General features: G+C 45.1%; 1 protein-coding gene across 3 annotated transcripts in view; it reads right to left on the reverse strand.

Moving 5' to 3' along the window:
• Positions 1-24,671, reverse strand: part of EYS (eyes shut homolog) — a 500,175-nt gene that overhangs the window by 13,534 nt on the left and 461,970 nt on the right. For all 3 annotated transcript variants that reach the window (XM_080997889.1, XM_080997888.1, XM_080997887.1), the window contains 6 exons: positions 16,196-16,368; positions 14,471-14,653; positions 12,069-12,235; positions 11,176-11,320; positions 8,658-8,832; positions 5,424-5,596 (listed from right to left, as the gene is read on the reverse strand). In XM_080997889.1, the coding sequence (XP_080854015.1) occupies positions 5,424-5,596; positions 8,658-8,832; positions 11,176-11,320; positions 12,069-12,235; positions 14,471-14,653; positions 16,196-16,368 (1,016 nt within the window). The remainder of the gene's footprint in view (positions 1-5,423; positions 5,597-8,657; positions 8,833-11,175; positions 11,321-12,068; positions 12,236-14,470; positions 14,654-16,195; positions 16,369-24,671) is intronic.

Here is a 24,671-nt window from a genome sequence, read left to right on the forward strand (position 1 = left end):
CTCACGTGCTGAATGGTATAATAAGCAGTACTTTCATGAAGGCTGTGCACACACCATACCTATGAAGCATGCTTAGAGCACATGGCTTCTTCCCCCAAAAGAGTCCCAGGGACTATTGTTTATTCCTCACCAAGCTACAATTCCTAGAACTCTGAACAAACTACAATTCCCAGGATTCTTTTGAGGGAAGCAATGTGATTTAAATGCATTTCATGCACACAGCTCAAGTGTCTGTTTATAAGTATAGGGAGAACAGCTACACAGTTTAATCGGTGCTTTTACTCATAGAAATTACTGTCCTATGCTGCCATCTAGGGAATGCATTCCGTTATGGCACTATTACCTTGGTTCTCAAACTTAATCCATCCCGGAAGTCCATTCCAAAACCAAGGTACGCTTTCCCATAGAAAGTAATGCAAAATGGATTAATCCATTCCAGACAATTAAAAACAACCCCTAAAACAGCTATTCGACATGAATTTTACTATCTAATGAGACCATTGACCCATAAAATGAAAGCAATAAACCAGGCTGCAATCTACCACCCAGTATCAAAAACTGCAGCGATCTACCCATTGCCATTGGAGGGACGAGACGGGATGGGGGAGTTTAAATGGGGGGGGGGGATGGAAACACTCAAACTGGAAGGAGGAGGAGCGCGCATGGGGTGTGTGTGGGGAAGGGGTGGCTAGCTAGACGCAGGAGAGGGGCTTTTAAGTGGGGGGGGGGGAGGAAAGGGAGGCAAAAGTTTTCTGCCTCCCACCCAAGCCATCTCCCTCCCTCTCTCTCTCTCTCCCCTGCATGTTTTCCGGCATCTGCCCAGGCTCCTCATTCGCCCGGCCGAGTCCCAGGGCTTCTGTTTGCACTTTGGGCAGCATGACAAGGCGGCAGCTGTGAGCCGGTCGGGGCGATGCCGCCTGCCCGTCCCTGGCACGGCGGCACCGGGACGCGGCAGCAGCACCGCAGCGCGGAGAGGAGGCGGCGGTGGCTGCTCTCGGCTGCGCTCCTAGCCGCTGGATGCTGAGCCGGGTGGGCTGGAGCCTGCAAGCAGTGCGAGCGCCCCGATCCCCCGCTTGGGAATGGGGAGCCTGCGCTGCCTCGCCTGGACTTGACTTGGGGTCGGGCTTGGGAGGGGGTGGGGGAGGGAGGGAAGGCGAGGGGGCGGGAAGGTCAACCTGCCCAGCATAGTTTCCCCACCACAGCCTCTCTGCGCGCTGGGGGAGAGTCGACAACTTCCAAATCTCCCTACTCTAGAGTCACTTCTATTCCGAGGAGCCGGCCAACTCCACTTTGTACGAGGAAAGAGGCGCTTCGCAGCAGAGGGAAGGAAGCAGCGGCAGTCACTGATGGGGCCAAGCCGCTCGTTCAAAATGGAAGTGTGCACTCAAATTGGAGCATGTTCGGATTCCCAAAACAGTTCAAAAACCGGAACACTCATTTCTGAGTTTGAAGCGTTCAGCTTCCAAGTAGTTGGAGAACTAAACTGTTCAAAAACCGAGGTACCACTGTAGTGTTACAAAATACAAATGTAGTCGTAGTTCTTGCAGTTCTCTGAACTGAGTGTCCAAACACAACATGTAACAGCCAAGCTAGTACTGAGCTTTGCCCCCCCATGCAATTTCACTTCCTTGCTCTTGAAATATCATCAATATTTGCTGACTATGCCTAGTTTGTTCATTTGTTTTATACGGAAAGAGTCACTTTCAACATGCACAGTCTATTTGATTTTGTTTTTGGGTTTACATAATGCCTTTTTCATATTCCTAGGCTGATTTCTCTCTCCCTTTTAATGGAGATTTTCCACAGTGCTAGGTTGGCTCCTGTTGTGTTCTAGAAGTGGGGCTGGAATATTTTGTTGCTATGGAGAAAGCCATGACCTTTGCAGCCACTGGATGAAGAAAGGATCTGTTGACATTTGAGCCATAACAACCTTAACTAGGAGAGGAAGCATAAGGACTATGTTAACAATATTAAGAAAATACTTCAGTCTCATAAGATCCAATTTGTCACTCCTGTTGCCATCAACAAGCTAACCCAGATTTGCTATTCACACACTAGTTAATTTGCACCTCCTAAACACTGTTTTATATGCTATCGAATACTAGATTAGATCCAAAAGCTGCTTTTATTTGATGGAAGAGCTTCTATCAAAGGAAGACTCCTTCTGCCAGAAGAAGGGGACTTTTGGATCCAATCCAAAATGCCCATTTCATTTTGATTCTGATTGCGGTTTTCATCTCTCAGGAGCCAGTAGTTATCTGAAATCCATGATTTAGCAGGTTTGTGTATTATCCGGTATCAATCAACTCTGGCGGTTATTGGATCCTACAAACAGCAAGTGCGAAGGTCGTGCCCACGTTCTTCATGGACCTATTGTTTTAAATGGCCTTTTACTTTATCCTTGCATTGTCAGACCACTAAGCAACAAAGCAACTTCTGTATGCTGATTGACTGTGGATGCTTTCCCTTCCTCTCTCAGCCAAAAGGAAAACAACTTTTTTTTAAAAAAATAAAAGCTGTAAGGCCAGATATATCTGTGAATGAACACATGGATTGATTTTCATCCACAAACATGTGCTGACAAAGCACAGAGCACCTAACACCAGGTGTGTTTGGGATGCAAAACTATCAGACTTCATTCATGGTACCTGCTTCCCATATATGGCTTGTCAGGAATGGGAAGTTGCCGTAAAAGAGGATCCTCATGTGTGCTGGTGGAGTTCATCTATAGCAGCCCCATATGGAACTATGGTGCCCTCAACATGGCTGAGTAAAACTGCTTCATCCAAATACTGCTGTGGAATCTGAAACAGTGGCATAGCATGGATTGCCAGTGCCCAGGGAAGCGCATAGGGGGGGGGGGTGGGTTGGAGGGAGGGAAATGGTTGGAGTACACATCCACATTCAACGGCTACTGCATCACCCAGGAGATTGCAGCCACAGAGCTAAGAAAAGACGAGTCGTTCCATTGTCTGGCCTCCTGGTTCAACTGCCCTTATGCCCCCCCCCCCCATGCTACACCACTCATCTGAAAAATAATAATGACTCCTGCTTTCTTAAATGCTTGGGCATATAATTATTTTGGGCCATGAGTCATTCCAGCTAAGCTAAATATTGAACTGTTTGCTCAAATACAGGGAGATTGTTTTTTTCCTAATCAGCCTAGGACAACCTAAGTTTGGTTTGTTCTTCCACATCCCTGAGGACATTTCGTTCTGTTTGCTGCCCTTGGGTTGCTGGCAAAATTTGATTGGTATCCCTACTGCTTGTTATCTCTCGAAGGTCCTTTTGTGTCTCAAGTATTCTTTGACATATCTCCTTCCTGAATAGTTACTACTCTTGACGACCCCTCTCCCCTTTGTTTCCTACTCTCCTGGGCTACTCTTTCTTCTGCTTCTATGCCTGCCATCAATCCAGAGACGGAAGGATGTTTGGGGTGGGGTGGGGGGATAAATAGTTGCTTGTTTACAGGCTGCGGCTCACTTACCAGAAAAGAAAAGGAAAATTGTACTTTGCAAAAATCTCATGACGATTCATTATGCTGCCAACAGAAGGGGAAATGGAGGTCAAGGATTTTAAGGCAGAACACAGTAGGCTTTTTCATGGTGAAGTCTCCACTTCTTTTGTTCTGATGCCCCTCTGGGAGTTATTTACTGTTGGGGTTTACTGCAAGGACAGTGATTCCTTGCCTGTTCTCAGGGGTCTGGTTCAAGTAATTTGAACTCGCGGCACATCACATGAGGGGGATGGATCGCCACTAATTAAAGATGCCCCATGCCAATTTGGTTTTTTTTACTAGTGTGTGAAGGGCTGTTGATTCTCAGTTCATGCCAGGAGGGCATTACAACGGTGAAAACACCAATGAGAAAGAAATATGTGGGGCATGATGTCAGGGCAAGTAATTGTAGTAGCTGATTTCAGCTGAATAATGGGCATTTATGGCATGAGCTATGAGACAGGATTATTTCCAGCTGGAATAATGAACGTATTGTGTGGTCTTGCAGAAGGTACCACAACCCTGCACATGTAATGTAGGGATAAAAAGAACCAAAGTAGACGTGTCTCTGGCAAACCCGTCTCTTTTTAAAACTGGCTGCGCAACAAGCATGTATAAAACAGAGGGAGTATGGCTTACTTCCCTATAGCATTTTTCATGAACTGGATTTAAATACCAGAAGTAAGCCAGTCAGGGAGAAAAATGGTGGGTGGGGGGCTGTGGAGAGGCAAGTGGAGAGCACAGAGAGGGTTCAGCAATCCCACGGCCATTCCCTTTTTTGCTTTAAAAAATCGAATCCTTCTTCACCTTTATACTACATTAGGAGAGACCCCATACCAAAAGTGATGTCTCTCACCACCCTGTATAGTTTGTCCCTAATACTGGTCTACTTTACAAAATTGTTCTAAGGATGATTGAGCTAACATACATCAGCACTTTAAGCACTTGAGGAAAAAAGTTCTATATAAAAAAGCAATACCGCTATCCTCAGGAAATCTCAATACAGTTGCACACATTCAATCTCAGAGCAGCAAGAGATGCAAGGGGTTCCTGCACTTACAGGGTTTGGTAGCCTTGGAATGAAGGTCAGTGGAGACTGTAGTGTCTTTAGGATATACATATTTACACATCTACACAACCCGAGCATACGATGGAAGGGCTCACAGAATTAACATCCTGACAGATCTTGCTTCCCCTTCTGTTTTTTGGGAAGTCCTAAGTCACAGCCTGGGTCTAACCTTAAGTTAGTTGTGTCTATTATTTTAGTGGGTCTACTCTGAGTAGGACTGAGCGCAACCCACTGTCTCCCTCCACGTTGGGGCTATGCAAAGACGATATCCATGTTATTTGATGTGAGTGATGTAGAAAAAAACCTGCTCCTTTTACCTTATGGGGTATCCAAGAGCCCATATAGAGTCCTTAAGTGGGTTCCCTATCGGGAGGAGAAAATAACAGAGGCCAACCAGAGAATATTGAGAAGCAAAGCAGCTAGTAAGCCTGATCTTTGTTAAACTCTTGCAGCAGGGTCCTCACTCACCACATGCAGGAGGGAGAAGGAACCCAGAACAATGGTGTGCAAGCCCTTATATAGACTTCTGAAACTGCCCACCCTGTAACTCAAGACCACTCCCAAAAACATCATACATACATCACAGAAAGAGGCGGTCTACAACAGAAATCCTGTCTGTTCCCCCCAACCCACTCAATTTTTTGGGGGTGGTGGTGGGGTGGTGGTGGGGTATGTGGAGTGAGAGGTGGAAGTCCTTTCATTAATAAGACTTATCAGTTGAATCCTGCATCATCAATCACCACCATTGTCTCCATCATATTCCCTGAACTGTCATACCCAAATTAAGAAAAGCGGGTAAAAGGAAAACTCCTTGGTAATGCCATTATTCGAGTTCTATATTGGAGATCTTTGCCTTACCTTGTTCACAGTAGATGCCAGTGGTTCCTAGTGGGCAGTGGCAGGTGTAGCCGTCAGGCAATGGGGCACAGGTGGAATCTTGCCTGCACCTGTGGGGTGGCTTGTGCTCGGGATCACACACAGAAACTGTCTCCATGCAGAATGCTCCTTTCCAGCCAGCGGGGCAATGGCAGCTAAGAAGAGAAAACCATAGGATATTATCAATACAGGGCTAGCTGCATGTTACAAGCCACTGTGTATAAGAGAGTCCCTGTGCCCTTTTCTTTTTTTAAGGAAAAGTATCTTGGCAATAGGGACGCGGGTGGCGCTGTGGGTTAAACCACAGAGCCTAGGGCTTGCCGATCAGAAGGTCGGCAGTTTGAATCCCCATGATGGGGTGAGCTCCTGTTGCTAGGTCCCTGCTCCTGCCAACCTAGCAGTTTGAAAGCACGTCAAAGTGCAAGCAGACAAATAGGTACAGGTAAACGGTGTTTCCGTGCGCTGCTCTGGTTCGCCAGAAGCGGCTTAGTCATGCTGGCCACATGACCCGGAAGCTGTATGCTGGCTCCCTCGGCCAATAAAACAAGATGAGCACCGCAACCCCAGAGTCGGCCACGATTGGACCTAATGGTCAGGGGTTCCTTTACCTTTACCTATCTTGGCAGTGGGGAATTTGAAGAAGGGAAACAATGAGCTGAACCCTTTCCCAGCCTCTGCAATTAATCCTTCCAGATGGTTTTCCTGATGCAGAATGCAAGGCACTTACTTCCTCTTGCAAGCACATGTTGTGAAAACCATGTGGGAGGTGATAGGGAGCAGAGGGAGGTGGGGAAGGGTTAAGGGAAGCTCCCCCTGCTGCTTCTCTGCTCCAATCTTCCCCCACCCAAAACTGCTTTTCTCATAAAAACAAAAACAAAAAAACAGGGTAGGCCCTAAAAATATTTATCTCAGGCATCAAAGGTCAGGGGGAAGAGGTGTGTCTTCTGCATATAATGGAAATTTCACAATGAAGGTGCCAGACACACTTCTGTTGGGGAGAGAATTCAAATTCTTAGGGACTGCCACAGAGAATGCCTTCTCCTTTTTGGCCACCCTCTGAATATTCGAGGGCAGAGGAACTACCAAGAGGGCCCCTTCCGCTTTAGACACTAAGGTGAACACCATGAAGCCCACTTTCCTCCTCGCTGTAGGAGGGGGGTACCAAGATAGTGCACCTGGACTGCTGTGCTGAATAATGTGTACCACCGGCTAATGGATTTATGATCCCTCACCACCACTATGCCCAACTGCCATTCAGGTGCTTGGAAAATCTGATCTCTGTATAGAAGCTTATTTGGTTCACGGACTGCATTCACAGATGCCCTGTGCATTGCCGTTTATAAGCAAGGATTTCATAAGGATGTATTCTAGTTTGGTTGAGCAAGAACAGATCAGTGCCACCTGGTGGGGAGGGCTGGAGTGCAGTGACAGGACACCTGCTCTGCATGCAGAAGGTTCCAGATTTAATCCCCAGGTAGGATTAAGTCCCTGCCTGAGACCCTGGAGACCTGCTGCCAATCAATCTAAACAATAATGATCTAAGAAAGACTGGTGGTCTGACTTAGCATATGTTCCTGTGAGTAGAATACTAGGTAAAGGTAAAGGTACCCCTGCCCGTACGGGCCAGTCTTGACAGACTCTAGGGTTGTGCGCTCATCTCACTCTAGAGGCCGGGAGCCAGCGCTGTCCGCAGACACTTCCGGGTCACGTGGCCAGCGTGACGAAGCTGCTCTGGCGAGCCAGAGCTGCACACAGAAACACCGTTTACCTTCCCGCTAGTAAGCGGTCCCTATTTATCTACTTGCACCTGGGGGTGCTTTCGAACTGCTAGGTTGGCAGGCGCTGGGACCGAGCAACGGGAACGCACCCCGGCTCGGGGATTCGAACTGCCGACCATGCGATCGGCAAGTCCTAGGCGCTGTGGTTTAACCCACAGTGCCACCCGCGTCCCACTGAGTAGAATACTATTTTGGCTTTATTGCAGGCACCTCTGACTGCACAGCAATGCGCCAGTTTCTAATCAATTCAAAAGAATCACCAAATGCCAGGAGCGTGTGCATATTATTTTCAACTCAAGCGTTAGATAGATACCCAAATAGTTATTGCCCAGCAGAAACCTATTTTCTATTTTTCCACATCAAGGGCGGCTGGTCCTAGAAACTTATTACCAGAGGTTTTGCATGCCTGTTGGAACGCATTTCAAATACTGTATTTCTACCTAGATGAAGAATAGGGGCTTGCCCAGCCGAGAAGCCAAATGCAAAGTTTACCCTAAAAAAAAAAAAAAAAAAACTACAGGAAATGGTGTGCATTGCTGTACCTATTTAAATCAGCAGCATTGTCCCCATAGCAACAGGCTCTCCAATTTAAATGCATTGCACATCATGTCAAAACGGAGGTTCTCTGACACATTGAAGCAATTTCTCAAAAAGTGAAAAGCCCCTAGGAGGAAATGATTCCTAGGAGCCAATATGATGTCTGAAAACAAACCCAGGCTCTCTGAGGAACAGAGCTTTTTAACATCAGCAGCAAAAGGAGGAGGAAGTGTTTTTGTAGCCATGCTGCACGTAAAGAAGAAAAGGGGAACCTGCGAGCCACCAGATGTTGTTGGACTACAACTCCCATAATCCCTGACCATGCTGGTTGGGGAGGATGGTAGATGGAGATCAAAAACATATGAAGGACAGGGCCGGAGCACTCATGAGCCAAGGTGGGGTGACTGCCTCGGGCGGCAGGATCCACAGGAGCAGCAGATCCCGATGTGTATCCTTGGACAGCCACAGGTTTCTACACCCCTGATGTACAGCACATGCTCGATGTGCAACTTTACCCCCTTTCAAACCCAGATATGGTAGTTGTAGGTAGAACGGGGCATGCCAGGGTTAGTAGAAGATTTGGCTGTGCATCTAAAGTCTGGTTAAGGGCCATAGCTCAGTGGTAAAGAATCTGCTTTGCATGCAGAAAGTCCCAGGTTCAGTCCCTGGCATCTCCGGGGAGTTGCTGGGAGAGAACCCTGTTGGAAATCCTGGAGAGGTGCTGCCAGTCAGTGTAGACAATACTGAGTTAGATGGACCAATGGCCTGCCCCAATATAAGGCAGCTTACCCCGTCTTGGTTTACATTTGACTAATGCCCATGAGAACCACGGTGTTAAGGCAGCACGGGCTTGATGAATTTCCCATGCAATAATCATTCACCCAAACCCATTTGCACTTACTAAACGGTAGAGCCGCTTTCCACGCACGTCCCCCCATTTCCGCATTTTATGAAGCGGCACGGAGACTCGTCACACTGTCCTACGCTGCGACCAGCATTCGGGTGGCCTTCTGGGATTCCTGGGGCTTTAAATGGCTGGTCCCTCCCGGTCCGAACTCGTATGTCAAAAATGCAACCTCAAAAGAAATAAATAATAATAATAATAATAATAATAATAATAATAATAATATCACCCGGCACCCATCTGGTGATGCATTTCAGCAAGAAGCTTATGGAAGAAAGGAAAGAAAAGATGAACGGATGTGTTTGATTTTCGCCGCTCAGGAGGAATTTATTTGCCACAATGCTATGTATAGCTAACTTAGTTAAAGGTATTCATATAAATATATTTCTATGAAATTAGGAGGGAAAAGACAGTACACAGCCTCAGTCTTAATCTCATTTAGTCATGGGTGGTTCTGTAAGGCTCCAGAAAGAGCTTAATTTAAACATGCTGCAAAAGTGGCGGATGTCTGTACAGTGGTACCTCGGGTTAAGTACTTAATTCGTTCCGGAGGTCCGTTCTTAACCTGAAACTGTTCTTAACCTGAAGCACCACTTTAGCTAATGGGGCCTCCTGCTGCTGCCGTGCCGCCGGAGCACAATTTCTGTTCTCATCCTGAAGCAAAGTTCTTAACCCGAGGTACTATTACTGGGTTAGCGGAGTCTGTAACCTGAAGCGTATGTAACCTGAATTGTATGTAACCCGAGGTACCACTGTATACGGCTGAGGTTACCAACCTTTTGGGGCCAATGGGCACATTTGCAAACCCAACAAACTGTCATGGGTACTGTGTACATGTTGCAACTGCAAACACATGCCCTAAAACTATAGCTATGGATTCAGACTCACTTTACCCCCATCCCCACCAATTATTTTGGTTTGGAAAAAACTGGTATTCTCCTATTTGCTGTTTGTTTCCCGTTCTAAATCAGAGGCACTGTAGGTTCCATTACTAGAAAGGGGGAGCACCTGGCTTTCAAAAATTGGGTTTGCAATCCTGAGCCCACATATGGAGATGCAAGATTCACTGGACTCTATGAGACTTGCTCCTGAGTAGGAAGGCAAGAGGGCCTTTCCATTCTGCCCCATATTCATTGGATGCAGCATTGTTTACATTCTGCAGCAGTTCATCTTCCATCAAAAACTACACTATTTGTCTCACTGTCCACTGTGCAAAATTATCTAGCTTACGTAAGTTACTTTGCCATTGTGTTGCTGGACCTCATTCATTTCAGTGGAAAGGAAACACAACGAAAATGGGGAGTGGTAGAAATCAATTACATATAATTTGTGGATTGAAAGCAACAACGGTGAAGACTGATCTTATTCACTGGATTGAGTTCCGCTCCAAACATGGAAGGAATAAATGAACACTGGCCATTTTCACTCCAGCTTCTGTTGTTGTTGGCGTTCTCTGACATCCCTACTCCTGAGCAGACATAATTAGAATTGCACTGCAAACATACGCAGGTTTCAGTTTTAAGAAGCAAAAGGGAGCGTGATATGGGAGGAGTGTCTTGCTGTATACATGGCAAGTCCTGAGGATACTAGGTTATTCCCAGAACCAGTAGGTTGTCTCCTGATTACCCAACCCAGGTTCAAACCTAATGCAGATGAAGAGCTGGAAATTCTGTGGGAAACCACCTCCCAACCGTAGAATTTATCCCAATGACTTCACCCATTCCTATAGCTCAGGACTGGGGAACCTTTGGCATTCCAGATATTGCTGGAGTCCAAGTCCCATCAGCCCCAGTCTGCTGAAGCCACACCTGCCCAACTCTTCTACATCACATTAATTCTATAATGCCATCTATGTATATGTTTTTTTCTTTTGCTGGTTTTGACCTTTAAAGCCCTATGTGGCCTAGGACCCACGTACCTACGGGACTGCCTCTCCTGGTATGCCCCGTGGAGTACCTTAAGGTCCACAAATGACAACATTTTGGAGGTCCCAGGTCGCAAGGTGGTTAGATTGGTCTCAACTAGGGCCAGGGCCTTTTCAGCCCTGGCCCCGACTTGGTAGAATGCTCTATCACAAGAGACTAGGGTCCTGTGGGACTTGACATCTTTCCACAAGGCCTGCAAAACAGAGCTGTTCCGCCTGGCCTTTGGTTTGGACTCAGTCTGACCCTTATGTTTCCCTCCCCTTATGGTTTTGATCTATGGGTGACTTTTAACCTGTATTTTAAATTGGTCCCCCCCCCTTATGTTTTTACTGTGATTTACTGGTGTTAGCCACCCTGAGCCCAGCTAATTATTATTATTATTATTAGTGCTTCACAAAGAACAGGCAAGGCTGGCTCCTACTCCAATAAGCTTACAATTTAAAACAGACACAGGGGAACAACCGACAATTGGGCAGTTAGAGGTATGGGGTGTGTGTGATAATACGTTTAATGTAAATGTGAAGAGTTGCATCCAACATCAGCCATGCTCAGAGTAAATCAAATGCAATGGAAGTAAAATTGTTAGTTACCTTGAAAGCCGTTCTTAAAATTGGATCCATTTGGTAAGAGTTCTGGGATGTATTCAATGTAACCTCCTACGTAGAACTGGCTGAAGACATTGAGCCCAACCAAAGTCCCTGGAGATGTGATGGTTTTGTTTTCATGGTCATCCACCTTTCAGACAAAAGCGGAACAAAACCAAAACCTGTTATTTGTGGAGCAAATTGAGTAGATCTCTTATCTCATCCTTACGTCCCCACAAGCTTCCAAACATGGAGAACCACCATTAACGTGTTTTGTATTACAGTCTAAGCTTCAAATAAATGAAGGGTAGAAGGCACTGCTGCAATTGAATAGTAAATATATAAATAAGGTCTTTAAATTTCCAGGGTGGTCATTCAAAGGGCTTTTAGAGGTGTGCAAGTATGTCTGCTAATGTAGCAAGTTGTACCCCTCCCACCCCCATTTTCCACTCCAGCAGTCTTATGTATTCTTTCCCAGAGTGGTCTAGAATTTCAAGAGCAATTCGTAAGGGGCAGTGTGTGTGTGTGTGTGTGTGTGTGTGTGTGTGGTGGGTGGGAGAACTGCTTTTGAAAATGGAGAGGGGCATTCAACAACCTTGTTGTATGAAGTCTTCAGGACACAGTACATAAATATATTTAACTCTTAGGATTCAAGACTATATATTTAAAGTTTTGTTTGTATGACAAGCTTAATAAAGGTTATATATAGTATCCTTCCTCTTGCACCAAAGGAGCTCATATGTGGGTTCTTCTACTTTTATCCTCACAGCAACCTTGTGAGGTAGGTTGGGCTGGGAGGCAGGGACCAGGCTGAAGCCACCGCCAACCACCCCACCCCCAGTGAGCTTTGTGGATGCAAAGAAGAGTTTTCTAAGCATCTCTTCCAAAGGAAGCGTTACCTTCATCCAGCCATCCTGAAGAAATCTGCCAAGACTGACCACGTGAATATGCCTTGTCAGATCTAGCAGCTCACTAATGATAGTGGCTGTTCCAGATCCTAGGTTGTAGCTGTACACCAGGCGGCCATGGCGCAGGCCTAGCACTAAGAAATCATTGCCATTAAGACCTGGAGTAAGAATAACCACAAGGGGATACATTAAGGGAGTGAGTCTTGGGTTACATTACCAAAACAAAATGACAGAATGTAAGAAATGATAGCCTAGATACCAGAGAGGGATTGCGGCTAACACCATGTGCAGAGTAAACAGGACCAGAGTTCGGCTTCTTTTGCAAGGAGGTCATTGCAGGCTTATGGCATTTTGTAATGTTTTAGTTTAGTTATTAACATGCAGTTTGAACAGAGGTCCGACAGGCATCCAAAGTCCACTGCTTCCACTTCAGATCTCTCCAGAAAAGCAGATAGCATCTCTGTTTCTACGTTGCCCTTATGCTTAATCCCACTCAAAAACTAGTCCAGTGGCATAGTGAAACAGGAAATTGGAAACAAGATTCATGGTCTATTTTTCCCCCCTTCCAGAGAAGGGGTGATGGTACAATCAGCTGGAGGACCAGGGTAACTGACAGGTCCTTCTTGTTCTGGCTAGTGAATGATGTTGGCTAGTGAACGGGGCTTTCAAGTTTTACCAGTTCGTTGATTAGCACAGAGGAAATCAGAACCTCTGCAAAACACAAACAGAGGCTGGATACTTCTTTCCTTTGATGGATTTCCTACTTCATGCTGGCAGATGACGCAGTAACACTGCTTTCCCAAATCATTTGCATTTTTAATTAAAAGTTCATTTGAAAAGTGCTCAGAAACTCCAACTGGCTCCAAGAGCTGCAGACAGATTGTTGACTGGGAACATACAACCCGCTTGCTAGAGCAGCTCCCACACTGGCTACCTATAAAGCCCTATACAGCTTAGGTCCAGGCTATCTGAAAAGACTATTTCCTCATGTGAAACTGCCCAGGCTCTGAGATCTTCAGGGGAGGCCCTTCTCTCAGTCCTGCCACCCTCACAGGGCCTTCTTGGTGGCAGCTCCCAGCCTTTGGAAATCTCTCCTGAAAGAAGCTAGACTGGCTCCCTCCTTGCTGTCCTTCTGCCAGCAGGTAATAACTTTCTTGTTCCAACAGAAACAGCTGTTTTTGAGGAAAGGGCTGGTGCTGTGCTTTTTTTATTGTAATTATCTGTATGTGATCACACACACACACACACATCTCCCCACTTCTGCATTATTATTATTATTATTATTATTATTATTATTATTATTTGGAAGGCGTATCTATTAAGTTCCAAGCTTTGCTTAATCTAACCATGTCTTGGCCTCAAATTCTCAGCCACAAAGCTTGCTGACTGTTGTTTTTTATAAACAACAACAACAATAACAACAACAATGTGGGAATAGATTTTGTTCCAGGAAACCTTAGAGGACTAATTTTCTTCTTTCCTCACAGCTGAGAATCAAAGGATAGCAGGTATGTCTCTCTCTCTCTCTCTCTCTCTCTCTCTCTCTCTCTCTCTCTCTCTTTCTCTCTCTCTCTCTCTCTCTCTCTCTCTCTCTCTCTCTCACACACACACACACACACTAAGGTGGGGATTACTTCTGAGTACACATATATAGGAATGTGCAGCCAATTGTCACAGTGCAAAGCAAACTGGTCTTCCTAAACTTTCTCATGTTTCTTCCATCTAGTGTTCTGATGCCCCCTGGTGGCTTTACATAGATTAGTATACAGATGAAAGCGCTAAGACATTTTCTCTACTTTAGTTCCGTACCCAACAATCACATTTTATCATTTGCAGGATACCCTACGCAAACCCCTTTCCACAGTTACACAGGAGGCTGCTTTATACTAGGTCAAGCCATTTATCCATCCTGCTCTGTACTGTCTAGAGTGACCAGCCTTTTTCAACCTTGGGTCCCCAGTTGTTGTTAGACTACAACTTCCATCATTCCTGATTGCTTGTCCTGCTAGCCAGGGATGATGGGAGTTGTAGTCCAACCATCTCTGGGGATTCAAGGTTGATAAAGGCTGGTCTAGATAGAGGCTACTCTAACTGGTTTCTAACTGGTAGAAGTTCTCCAGGGTGACCAGCATCCAGGGTTGTACAGGTGTGCCTTTGAGACAGAATATCTGCCTTTTCTGAAATTAAAAAGTGACTATAAGGAATTTACCGGTCAAGATCTCAAAATAAACATTATTTTCTATGTAATAAAAATATAACAAATGCTATGTGCACTTCTGTTAATGGTTCTTGAGGTGCCCAGAAATCGGAATCCATATATCTATATTCCCCCATTTACTTTGTCTTAGCCATTTGAATAACACTCCCTCCCCAGAGAAACACAAATAACTTACCTTGACCCTTCTGACCAGTGAAAAATATCAGGTTGTCTTGCAGTGAAGAGTTGTGGTTTGCTAATTGAAATTTCAGTTGGAATTCATAGTAGAGGCTGATGTTTGGAATCGCTGAATAGGCTAGGAATGAGGTATAGCCAAAGCTATCTGTCCCACTGAAGTTAGGATAGGTAATATTAATAACTGTTTGAAAAACACAGAAAAGGAAAATGCCGTTGGGGGAAGCACAGGTGGACAGCAAGCAATGGCCTAGTTCATATATACAATTTCTTAGCATCCAGAATTGAGAGCTAGGACTGGGTTCTCCACACATTTCTCCTTTGTTTTGCAAGCCAGTTTCAGCATATCAACTGCCCCTGATTAGCTTAAGCTACCACTCCCTGTGTTTTGATATCCTGGTTAGTAAACTGAAATTAAACCACAGTTCCCCATTTGGCACATAACAGGGAACTATAGGTTAAGGGCCAAATTGATGACATTACACAAACCCAGACCCTTGTATGGCAGGTGGGAGCGTTAACCCTCTGACCCCTGCTTTAAACTTCTCCCCCATAATCAGTGGTGGCTGATGACCACTGACACTGGCGGTGCAGAAGGCCAGGAGACCAACAGTAGGGGGTGCTAGAGCCAATGGCAGGGAGAGGCACAGCTATTGTCAACTAATTCTAGCTCTGACCCCATCCTTCTCCCTACCGAGTTCCACAAGGGCAACACTGAAATAAAGGAGAAAGCTGCTAGCCAATGTGCCACTCCTGGTAGCATGTAAGGAAGCAGGCAAATGAGGGTGGATTAAGGGCAGTCTGAAGTTGGTGGGGCAGGGCTGCATTTGCCCTAATGGACCAACATCCACTGCCCATAGTTGACATGCTCCTCTTTCTTTCCATACCTATACATCTCTTGTGTCTGGCTGAAACCAATTTTGAAGAGGGTTGCCTCTCCAGGTCCAATGTAAACTCCAGGTCTGTACTAACTTTAACTCACTACCCTTGCCCTGGTGTCTGCCTCATCCTCTCTCTCTTCCACACTTAACCAAGGCAAGGGAGAATTGCTTATAAGCAATGTCCAGAAAGACAAGGATTCACGGGAGCTACCTGCCTTTTGGTTCTCAGCCATTTTGGGCATGGCCGCATTCAGGAACATCAAAAACCATGGGAACCACATCACCCTGGGTGCAGGTACACACGGGTGAAGCAGCATCTCCTGGTTGATGCCTGACACTGCAAGGAGTCCCTCTCCACCATCCTTGTAAGTGTAGGGAAAGAAGTGGGGCTCTCAGTAGGTTAGGGGTCTGGCAGGAGGGCTCCAGGCTGACTTAAATGGGTCCCATTTAAAACTGGATGCAACTTCAAACATTCTAAATGAATCCAATTCAACTGAATGAACCGGAGGGAATGTTTGCATTGATTATTTGTTTGTTTATTAAATATACAATGCCCCCACATCCTCTGACAGGGGCACAGGATGGAAAAGGCACAAACTGTAAACCAATTAAAACATCTAAAAAACAACAATTCCAATACAGAGGCATACTGAGGATTATAGATCCAGTGTACTAAACTGTTATGTTCTGAAAAGTAGGAAGCAGAGAGAAGTGATGAAGTCAATTTGCCCGGCAACAAAAAGGCTTTTTTGGTCATTTAACACAAATAAACTTCAGTCTATCTCTCTCTGTTCTCTCTCTCTCTCACTGCATTTGACTTGCTAAGTTCTGCATTTTTCTCTTACCATCATTACAAAGGATTCCAGTCCTTCCATAGGGACAGAGGCACACGGTGTCTTGGCTGGATTTTGGAAAACATGTTGCTCCGTTTCCACATGGGTTCTCCTCACAGGTTGAAAGCTGACATAATTTCCCAGAGTAGAGAGTAGAGCATTCACAGAACCAGTTCTCTGTATCACTGTTAAAATTTAAAAGAAGAGAAAGGTTACCAAATAGCATTTGTTAAGAAGAGGGATGTAAGAAGGTATCAATGCCCATTCCAGCCAGTGTTCATCGCATGCAGAACCATTTCCATTTGGCTGCAGTTCAGCGTCCAGCAAAGACTACATTAATCAACTCATTTATTCTCTGTGGAGGAATTTTGCATAATTAATTGTGTGATCGATCCCATTATCATTATGTTGTTCCACACCATTAATTTCAATGCAACAGAAACACAACACAAATGGGGAGGGGAAGTGATAAATTATGTACAGTTTGCAGAGTGAAAACAACAACACAGTGAATACTGGCTGGATTAATTTCTGTTCCAGATACGGAAACAAATAAGCGAATTATCAGCAATTTCTGCACCCGTTTCCATTTCCACCAGAATCAGCCTCTGAAAAGGGGAGGTGAAAATCTTACCCACCTTTCTACCTTATATTGCAGAATATGTCTGTCAAACCTGGTTGTTTGCTTCTGGTTCAGATTTATTCCTAAACCTGAACCCCTTGTTCTTAAGCACAAGTCCCTGCTTTATGTTTCATACAATTCAGTTAATAAGATTCAAACCCTTGAAAAATATTCCCAGCTTTTCCATGCTGTTCATTTCCGCAGTGTGTGTAATCCTCTGAGGGCTTCTGGTCAAATATTCGTTGTGTTGTCTCAGCAAAATGCATGAAACAACTGCTGTGCCTTCAAGGCCAAAAGCAAGTGTGAGGGAGAAGAGGGGAATGTTTCTATAGCTACATCTTCAGTTGCATATCAGCCGTAAAGGAAGTGATTCTGAACTGGAGCGTCCAAAGGAGTTGCAAACACCCCATACATTTAAAGAACATTACTTCTGCAAAGTGTAGTTTCAAAACTGTGCTGGGATTTGTTGCTTGGTTAGGGGATAAGCTACAGTTCCCAGGATTATTATTTCTTGTGGTTTTTTTGGGGGGGGGAGCCATGTGCTATAAATGCAGAGTGTGGATGATGGTGCTAGTTCTGTGGAACACTTACTCGACAATAAAATTACTTACGGTAAGCGTTTAAGATACTAGAGGGCTCTTGTTTTTGATGCCACAGAATAACACTGCTGTCCCTCTGGAAATTGAATCACAGCAGTCAACATTCTCCCTGTTACACCATCTGATGTAACCAGATATTATGGCAACCTGGTGTTTTCAGAAGCAGCCACACAAGTCTTTCCTACTTTCTCCTATGCTACAATATCTGACACCCACACCACTTGTCACTCTGTTGTGGGGACAGAGAAACTCACAATGCAATGATGTCTCATCACACGTTGGCCACAGCAATACGGAAACCAGAGACTGGGGCCTGCACCCTCTCCTTTCTTCCTCTGGTGTGCCAATGAGAATGTCAGAAACATTTGCTTCTGCTTTTAAACCAACCAGAGTTTCCTGTTACAACCAAACTTGGAGAAACTCTGATTAGTACAAACCAGTGCTGTGCAGAACCTTCATTTTTTATTTTACTTTTTGTTGACTATATGAAGCAAGATGGGGAGGAAAGTGAGCATGCATAGAAACAGGGCACAGACAGGAGGGTTGCACTAACCACTTTACTACAGTAGTTGAAGGGTCTGGTGCATATTTCTTTTCACTTAAAACTATTGGAAAAGCCCAATGCTAGCTTTGTAGCAACATTGTGTGGCCACATAATCAAAGCAGAAAGCAACCCCAGTCTGGAAGACACTCTTCAAAGAGCACAGCACTGTTGCAAGCAGGCATGGGGCTTTGCTAGAGTTTTAAGTCCTCTCTGCTCACCCTAAGATAAGCTAGTCTGGTGCCTGCCAAATACCACATAGTGAGCTTCATTACTGAGTGGGTATTCGAACCTTGGTCTTCTTGGTCCTTGTCTGACATTCTAACCGCACTAGTGCTATGACTTACACGAGTGAGAGAAGTGAAGGTCATGGCCATTTTCTGTTCCCTAGCATTTGGCACCTAAAAGACAGATTACTTCTGAAAATGGATAACGATGAGCTCTCACACTGGCTCTGGGAAACAGTGAAAGGCACTATATGTATAGTACTTCTGTTGAGGGACCAACACTAGCTGCCTATTAGACTTCGATCTAGTTTTAAGGTCCTGCTACTTACAACTCTGGATCAGGTTACCTGAAAGACTGACTCCCTCCCCTTCTCCTTTTAATGCCCTGATAAAAAGGACCCCTGACCATTGGGTCCAGTCGTGGCCAACTCTGGGGTTGCGGCGCTCATCTAGCTTTATTGGCCGAGGGAGCCGGCGTACAGCTTCTGGGTCATGTGGCCAGCATGACTAAGCCGCTTCTGGCGAACCAGAGCAGTGCACAGAAACGCCGTTTACCTTCCCGCCGGAGCGGTACCTATTTATCTACTTGCACTTTGCCATGCTTTCGAACTGCTAGGTTGGCAGGAGCAGGGACCGAGCAACGGGAGCTCACCCCGTCACGGGGATTTGAACCGCCGACCTTCTGCAAGTCCTAGGCTCTGTGGTTTAACCCACAGCGCCACCCGCATCCCAACAATGCCCTGATAATGACCACTAAAAAAAATAAAATAGAACCCACTTAGTCTTGTCCCAGCCTGATGATTATCAGCTTGTGCTAGCTTAGTGGCAGGCTGTTTCACTAGAAGCACCAATGCCACAGAACACACACTGCTAAAATACAATAAATCCCATCTTCATTGGCATTCCCCCAGCTTTTGAAGCCACGTCAAGGCATGATCTCTTGACCCGAGTCTCCTGTTTTTAATTGTGTTTAATTACTTCAATGGTATTGCTCTATTGTATATTTTAATAATAGATGTTTATATTTTAATGTTTGTGAATTTTTTATACTTTCTAAACCACCTTTAAGAAGTGCCATTTTTTCTAGAAAAAGAGGTGCTGGAACTCACCATGAACACCTCCCTTGTTCTCTTATAATGACAATGGCACCCACCTGAGAGGTGCTGGAACAGAGTTCCAGTGAATTCTGGCTGAAAAAAGTCCTGTTTTTAGGTCTATTTTAGCCCTGCGTGGGTTGACTTGAGGGGTGGGGCCTGAATCAAGGTAACAGATCAGGAGTAAGTTATATGGTGCTTTCCAGATGTGGTTTTTTTCCTCCAAATCCAAATACCTTTGGCCTCCTAGGTAGGACTAATGGGAGTTGTCATTCAGCAACACCTGGAGGGCACCACGTTGGCAGCCCCTGGTTTAGCTGATAAAAGCTAAGGAAGAGAGTCTTAAAGAGAGTCTGCTACATAGACAATGAAACAAAACGCCTAATCAGATAATAAGGAGAAAAAGCTCCAGAGCCATGGAAGCTGTATTTATTAGCAAGAGAAAATGAGTACCCCTTCCTGACACTCCTTGTGCCTAACAGTTCATTAGTGTATTTCAAAGGAGCCCACCCACAGTTTCAAGGCGCAGAGAATCTCAGCTGGGAAGCCTTCCAGAATGAATCCGCTTGAATAATGCCTCCAGACAGCTTTTAAAAGAGAAATGGCTATCAGCTGCAATAATACATTTCTTATGAATAGCCTTTTGTGTGTATAGAGGTACCGCTGGAGAGGAGAGCCAGAAAGAGGAATGTAAATGGGTATGTACCACCGAACACCCTGTCTTTTCAATCATTTTGATAACTGTGGCATGCCACTCATCTGATCACATGGGCACCAGTCTCTCAATGGCTAGTCATTAAGCGCACGATCTCAGAAATTCATTGGCACTATCCCCGCTGAATGGGATGGCGCGGTGTTTTTGCACAGCTCCCACTCATTTTAATGGGGCTTCTGGTGGGAAACTTCTCAATGGCTTCTGTTCAAAGCATTGCAAGTGGGGGGAAGTAAGCCCCTTTGAACTAAGAGGGCATTGCATCTGATAAATCATTCATGGGATTAGGCTGCAAATATTTATTTCTGCATTTGAAAGTTAAGTTGTGAGCGCTTGGGGAAATAGCTATTCCCTCTCAAAAACAAACACTTGCAGTTCAAATATTCCTTTGCTTTCTTTTCACAGGACGCCGTGCTGGGGCTCCTTAGTTATTTCCCCCTGATGGTTTTGGTTTTATTTTTATTATTTCCCTTAGTCTGTCATAATCGGACGTGCCAAGTGTTACTGCCAGTTACTGAAGGAGGGAGAGGCGAGGGGGGAGTGTGGGCATCGCGAAAGGAGCATCAGTTGGCACCAGAACTACATCACGCTCCCTGCACCTGGCCTGTCTTCCCCTCGCTGGTCAGGAGCAATGCCCTGCCTGTGCCGCCCTGCTACCCACTACTGGCTGGAATTAGGAATCAGTACTACTGGGAAGTGGGTGGCACTGTGGGTTAAACCACTGAGCCTAGGGCTTGCTGATCAGAAGGTCGGCGGTTCAAATCCCTGTGACGGGGTGAGCTCCCATTGCTCGGTCCCTGCTCCTGCCCACCTAGCAGTTCGAAAGCACATCAAAGTGCAAGTAGATAAATTGGTACCGCTCTGGCGGGAAGGTAAACGGCGTTTCCGTGTGCTGCTCTGGTTTGCCAGAAGTGGCTTAGTCATGCTGGCCACATGACCTGGAAGCTGTATGCTGCCTCCCTCGGCCAATAAAGCAAGATGAGCGTTGCAACCCCAGAGTCGGCCACGACTGGACCTAATGGTCAGGGGTCCCTTTACCTTTACTACTGAACTGGAGGGCCGGGAAGCATGCATGGAAGTCTGTGACTGTAGCATACACCAAGAAAAATTAAGCAAGTTGCAGCATTCTGAACATAAATACATGGGGACATATGAGAAAGCGGATGGTCAATTAATAGCACATTGCAAAAGTTCTTGACTGATGCATGCACTACTGTTTGAAACTGAAGGCAGAGTACTAAGCAGTAGTTGGAGGTCATGCTGCTACAGATGCAGAAGAAAGCAATTACCCTGTCCCTTCATATTTTCCCTTTTCTGTTCATAATCCTTCTCTGTTATTTGGGCTGTCCAGTCTTGTAGGCTGACCTTTTACTTTCCTTGATGATTCAGCTCTGCATTTTGTGTATTTCCTCGGTGATGACTATAAATTATGAAAGTTATAAAAAGCCCCTAAAAGTGTGAAATCTAATGCTATAAAACTCAATGCTGACATTTTTCAAAAGGCAGTAAGTGTGATTTTGAGGGTTTGGAAGCACTGGAAATTAACCTAACCAGATGATATGCCAGATGAAATGGATTCACAGTGTTAACAGGGGGAGAAAAGCCTGACCTTTACCGTTGATACAAAAGGTCACTTGCTCTCCATTTTTCCAAATGGGCTGGGGTTAAAGAGACCCTATGGGACTAGACTTTGTTAGATTAGGCATTTAAGACATTAGATTAAATAGGAGCTTGCTCTCTCATCATAACATGGTGAAAGATTCTTCAGAATATGACCTTACTTGATGAGATCATCTCTGTAAGACATGTTAAACTTGGATTTTATCAGAGGGTGCATATTTAGGAAGAAGAGCTCACTAGGCTAAAATGACACACACATTTCATATAATGATAAAACGGTAGAGTTGCAAGGCACCCCCAAGGATCATCTAGTCCAACCCCCTGTAATGCAGGAATCTCAGCTAAAGCATCCATGACAAATGGCCATCCAACCCCTGGTTAAAAACCTCCAAGGAAGGAGAGTTCACAAACTCCTGAGGGAGTCCGTTCCACTATTGAACAGCTCTTACAGTCAGAAAGTTCTTCCTGTGCTTAGTTGTAATTTCCTTTCTTGTTACCTCCAGGAACAGGCATGAGAAGGTAAGAAGAGCTCTGCTGAATCAGGCTAAAGACTTACCTCCTCCAGCATTCTGTTCTCACAGTGGCCAAATGGATCCCTATGAGATGGCTCTGAATACTAGCCTCTGGGGAGCACTAGTGGGAGAGTGCTGCTGTGCTCATCTCCTGCCCGTGGACTTTCCATGGGCATCTGGTTGGCCACTGTGAGTTAGCAAAGGAAGGACTAGATGTGTCATTGGTCTGGTCCAATAGGGCTCTTACATGAGTTGGCAACAGACACAACAAATACCTGGAGCAATGGACTAAGACAGGCATAGGCAAACTTGGACCTCCAGCTGTTTTGGGACTACAACTCCCATCATCCCTAACTAACAGGACCAGTGGTCAGGGATGATGGGAATTGTAGTCCTAAAACATCTGGAGGGCCGAGTTTGCCTTTGCTTGGACCAAGAGAAGGCCATATATGGGAACAGAGGAAGTTTCTGAAAGAATGAACTCATGCAAAAACACACAGCATGCATTTGCTAACCTTACACAGTGCTGATAGCTAGCAAAGAAGCAAGACAGAGGTACTGTACTGTTAGAATGTAGGAGCCTGTCTTATACCAGACTATTCGTCCATCTAGCCCAACATGATCTACTCTGACTGGCAGTGCAGCCCTTCCCTCCTATATGGTCCATTCTTTAAACTGGAGATGCCAGGATTGAACCTGAGATCTGTATGTGCTCTACCACTGAGCTGTGGTCTCTTTTTCGCACATATACATTTCTTTTTTCCTATGGTCATCTCTAGAAAGAGATCAGAGTGGGATGAATGTATCTGTCCTGGGCAATGATAGTCTCTCTCATGCCTTCTTCAAATACTAAAAATACTATTCTCTGCCTCTAGCACAGACCAATGCATTAGATCTAGGTAAAACACAACAGCACATTGGCCAGGAAAATTAACCGTTTCCTGGTTAAAGCAGCTGTCAGCTATAAGATTGACTAGGGCCAAGTGCAGGGTGTATTTTTTATATTAATATCATGGATGGTTTATTTGTGGATTAGCATAGCGTGCCGCAGAAGGAGCACTATTTGCTTGTATAAATGTCTAAGGACAGGTAGGATTGTGGGGGTGGGGGGGGGAAGAAGAGTGTTGTTTACTAGACCTTATTAATTTGTTTTCCTCCCCAGAAGCACAGAGAATATGCTCTGATAGGTTTGTAAGTGGAAGTAATTAATATCATGCATTGCATACTGAACAGGTGCCTGCAGCTTTATCATTGCGGAGTTTCCTGGGCCTGCAATTTGTCCCTTCTGCTTACACTGGCAGCCATCCAAAGAAGCTGTTCTTTGCACAGAAATAAGACTGCATGTGTAGAAAAGGGTGCGTGGAATGTCATGCGCAGGGACCAGCATACTAAGCTGGTGGCAATACAGGAGAAAACCCGCAGCTCCACACTGAGTAGGGCAAGTTAATCTTTAGCCATGTGGAAACTTGCACACAGCCCATTTCGAAGGCAGGTATAATTATTTACAGGCACCATGTACGGAGTGATGGATCAGTGCAATTATCTTTTCTTTTTAACCAGCAGAAAAGTCAACAAGGGACTTCAAATTCATCTCTTATGTGTAATCTTTTCAAATTTGTCTGACAAAAAAATAGAGGGGGAAACGTAATCAAAATCATGAAAGGACCTGTTGAAAGAAATGGAAAACAGGTTTCGTTGGTTTAATTGTTTTTAAAAGGAAACATCTTGGCCTAGTTTGCAAGTGCTTCTTCACAAGATGCGTAATTAATTTGTGGAATTTGCTGCTGCAAGGTGACTCATGGGAATGGAGAGGCTTTTCTTTCCCTCTGTTAGCGACATTTGGAGGCGCGTGCCAATCCTTTTGAAGCCCAAAGAGCACTTGTCACACACAATGGGGGGGGGGGCATGAGCAAACTTAGGGGAACCCCAAAGTTTGCAGAATTTTTAAAAAGCAGAGGAAGCCACTAACAGGGCCACCCTAATGTATCATGTAGCATTTGTTCTAGGTACTTTGCATTGTGAGGGCTTGCTCCTGAAATGTGGCTTATAAACACTTCGGATGAATGTAAGGACTGGGTGTTGTAAGTGGCCATGGAATTACAAGTGTTTGTTAGCAGGAAAGAAGCAGAAAACTGGGGAAGGAGGACACAGTGGGTGGCTGGAACTCTGAACCAGAGTACTTTGCAATGCAAGATTTTGTCGTGATTCGCACTAGTCAATGGCCATCACTCATGGAAGCTGTAAGGAACCTTCATGAGAGCACTTGATATAAGTTGCTGGAGAGCAATAGCAGAAGAGAGCTGTTGCTTTCATGATTTTCTCATGGACTTGCCCTCCTCAGTATATTGTTTTTCAGGTTTTCATAATATCCCACATATTGAACTAAATACAGAATATTTTCATAGTCCTGACTCTTGCACCTTATCTCAGTCTGCAGTGACCATCAGTTGCTTCAGACATATCTTTTTGCCCAGGCTTTCCCTGACCCATAAGGTCAGATTCTGATTTTTTTTGGTTTGAATTCCTGTTCTTGTTCATTTTTAACACTTTACTGGTTTCAT

This window comes from Podarcis pityusensis, assembly GCF_964106645.2.
Source record: "Podarcis pityusensis genome assembly, chromosome: 3".
Classification (NCBI taxonomy): domain Eukaryota; kingdom Metazoa; phylum Chordata; class Lepidosauria; order Squamata; family Lacertidae; genus Podarcis; species Podarcis pityusensis.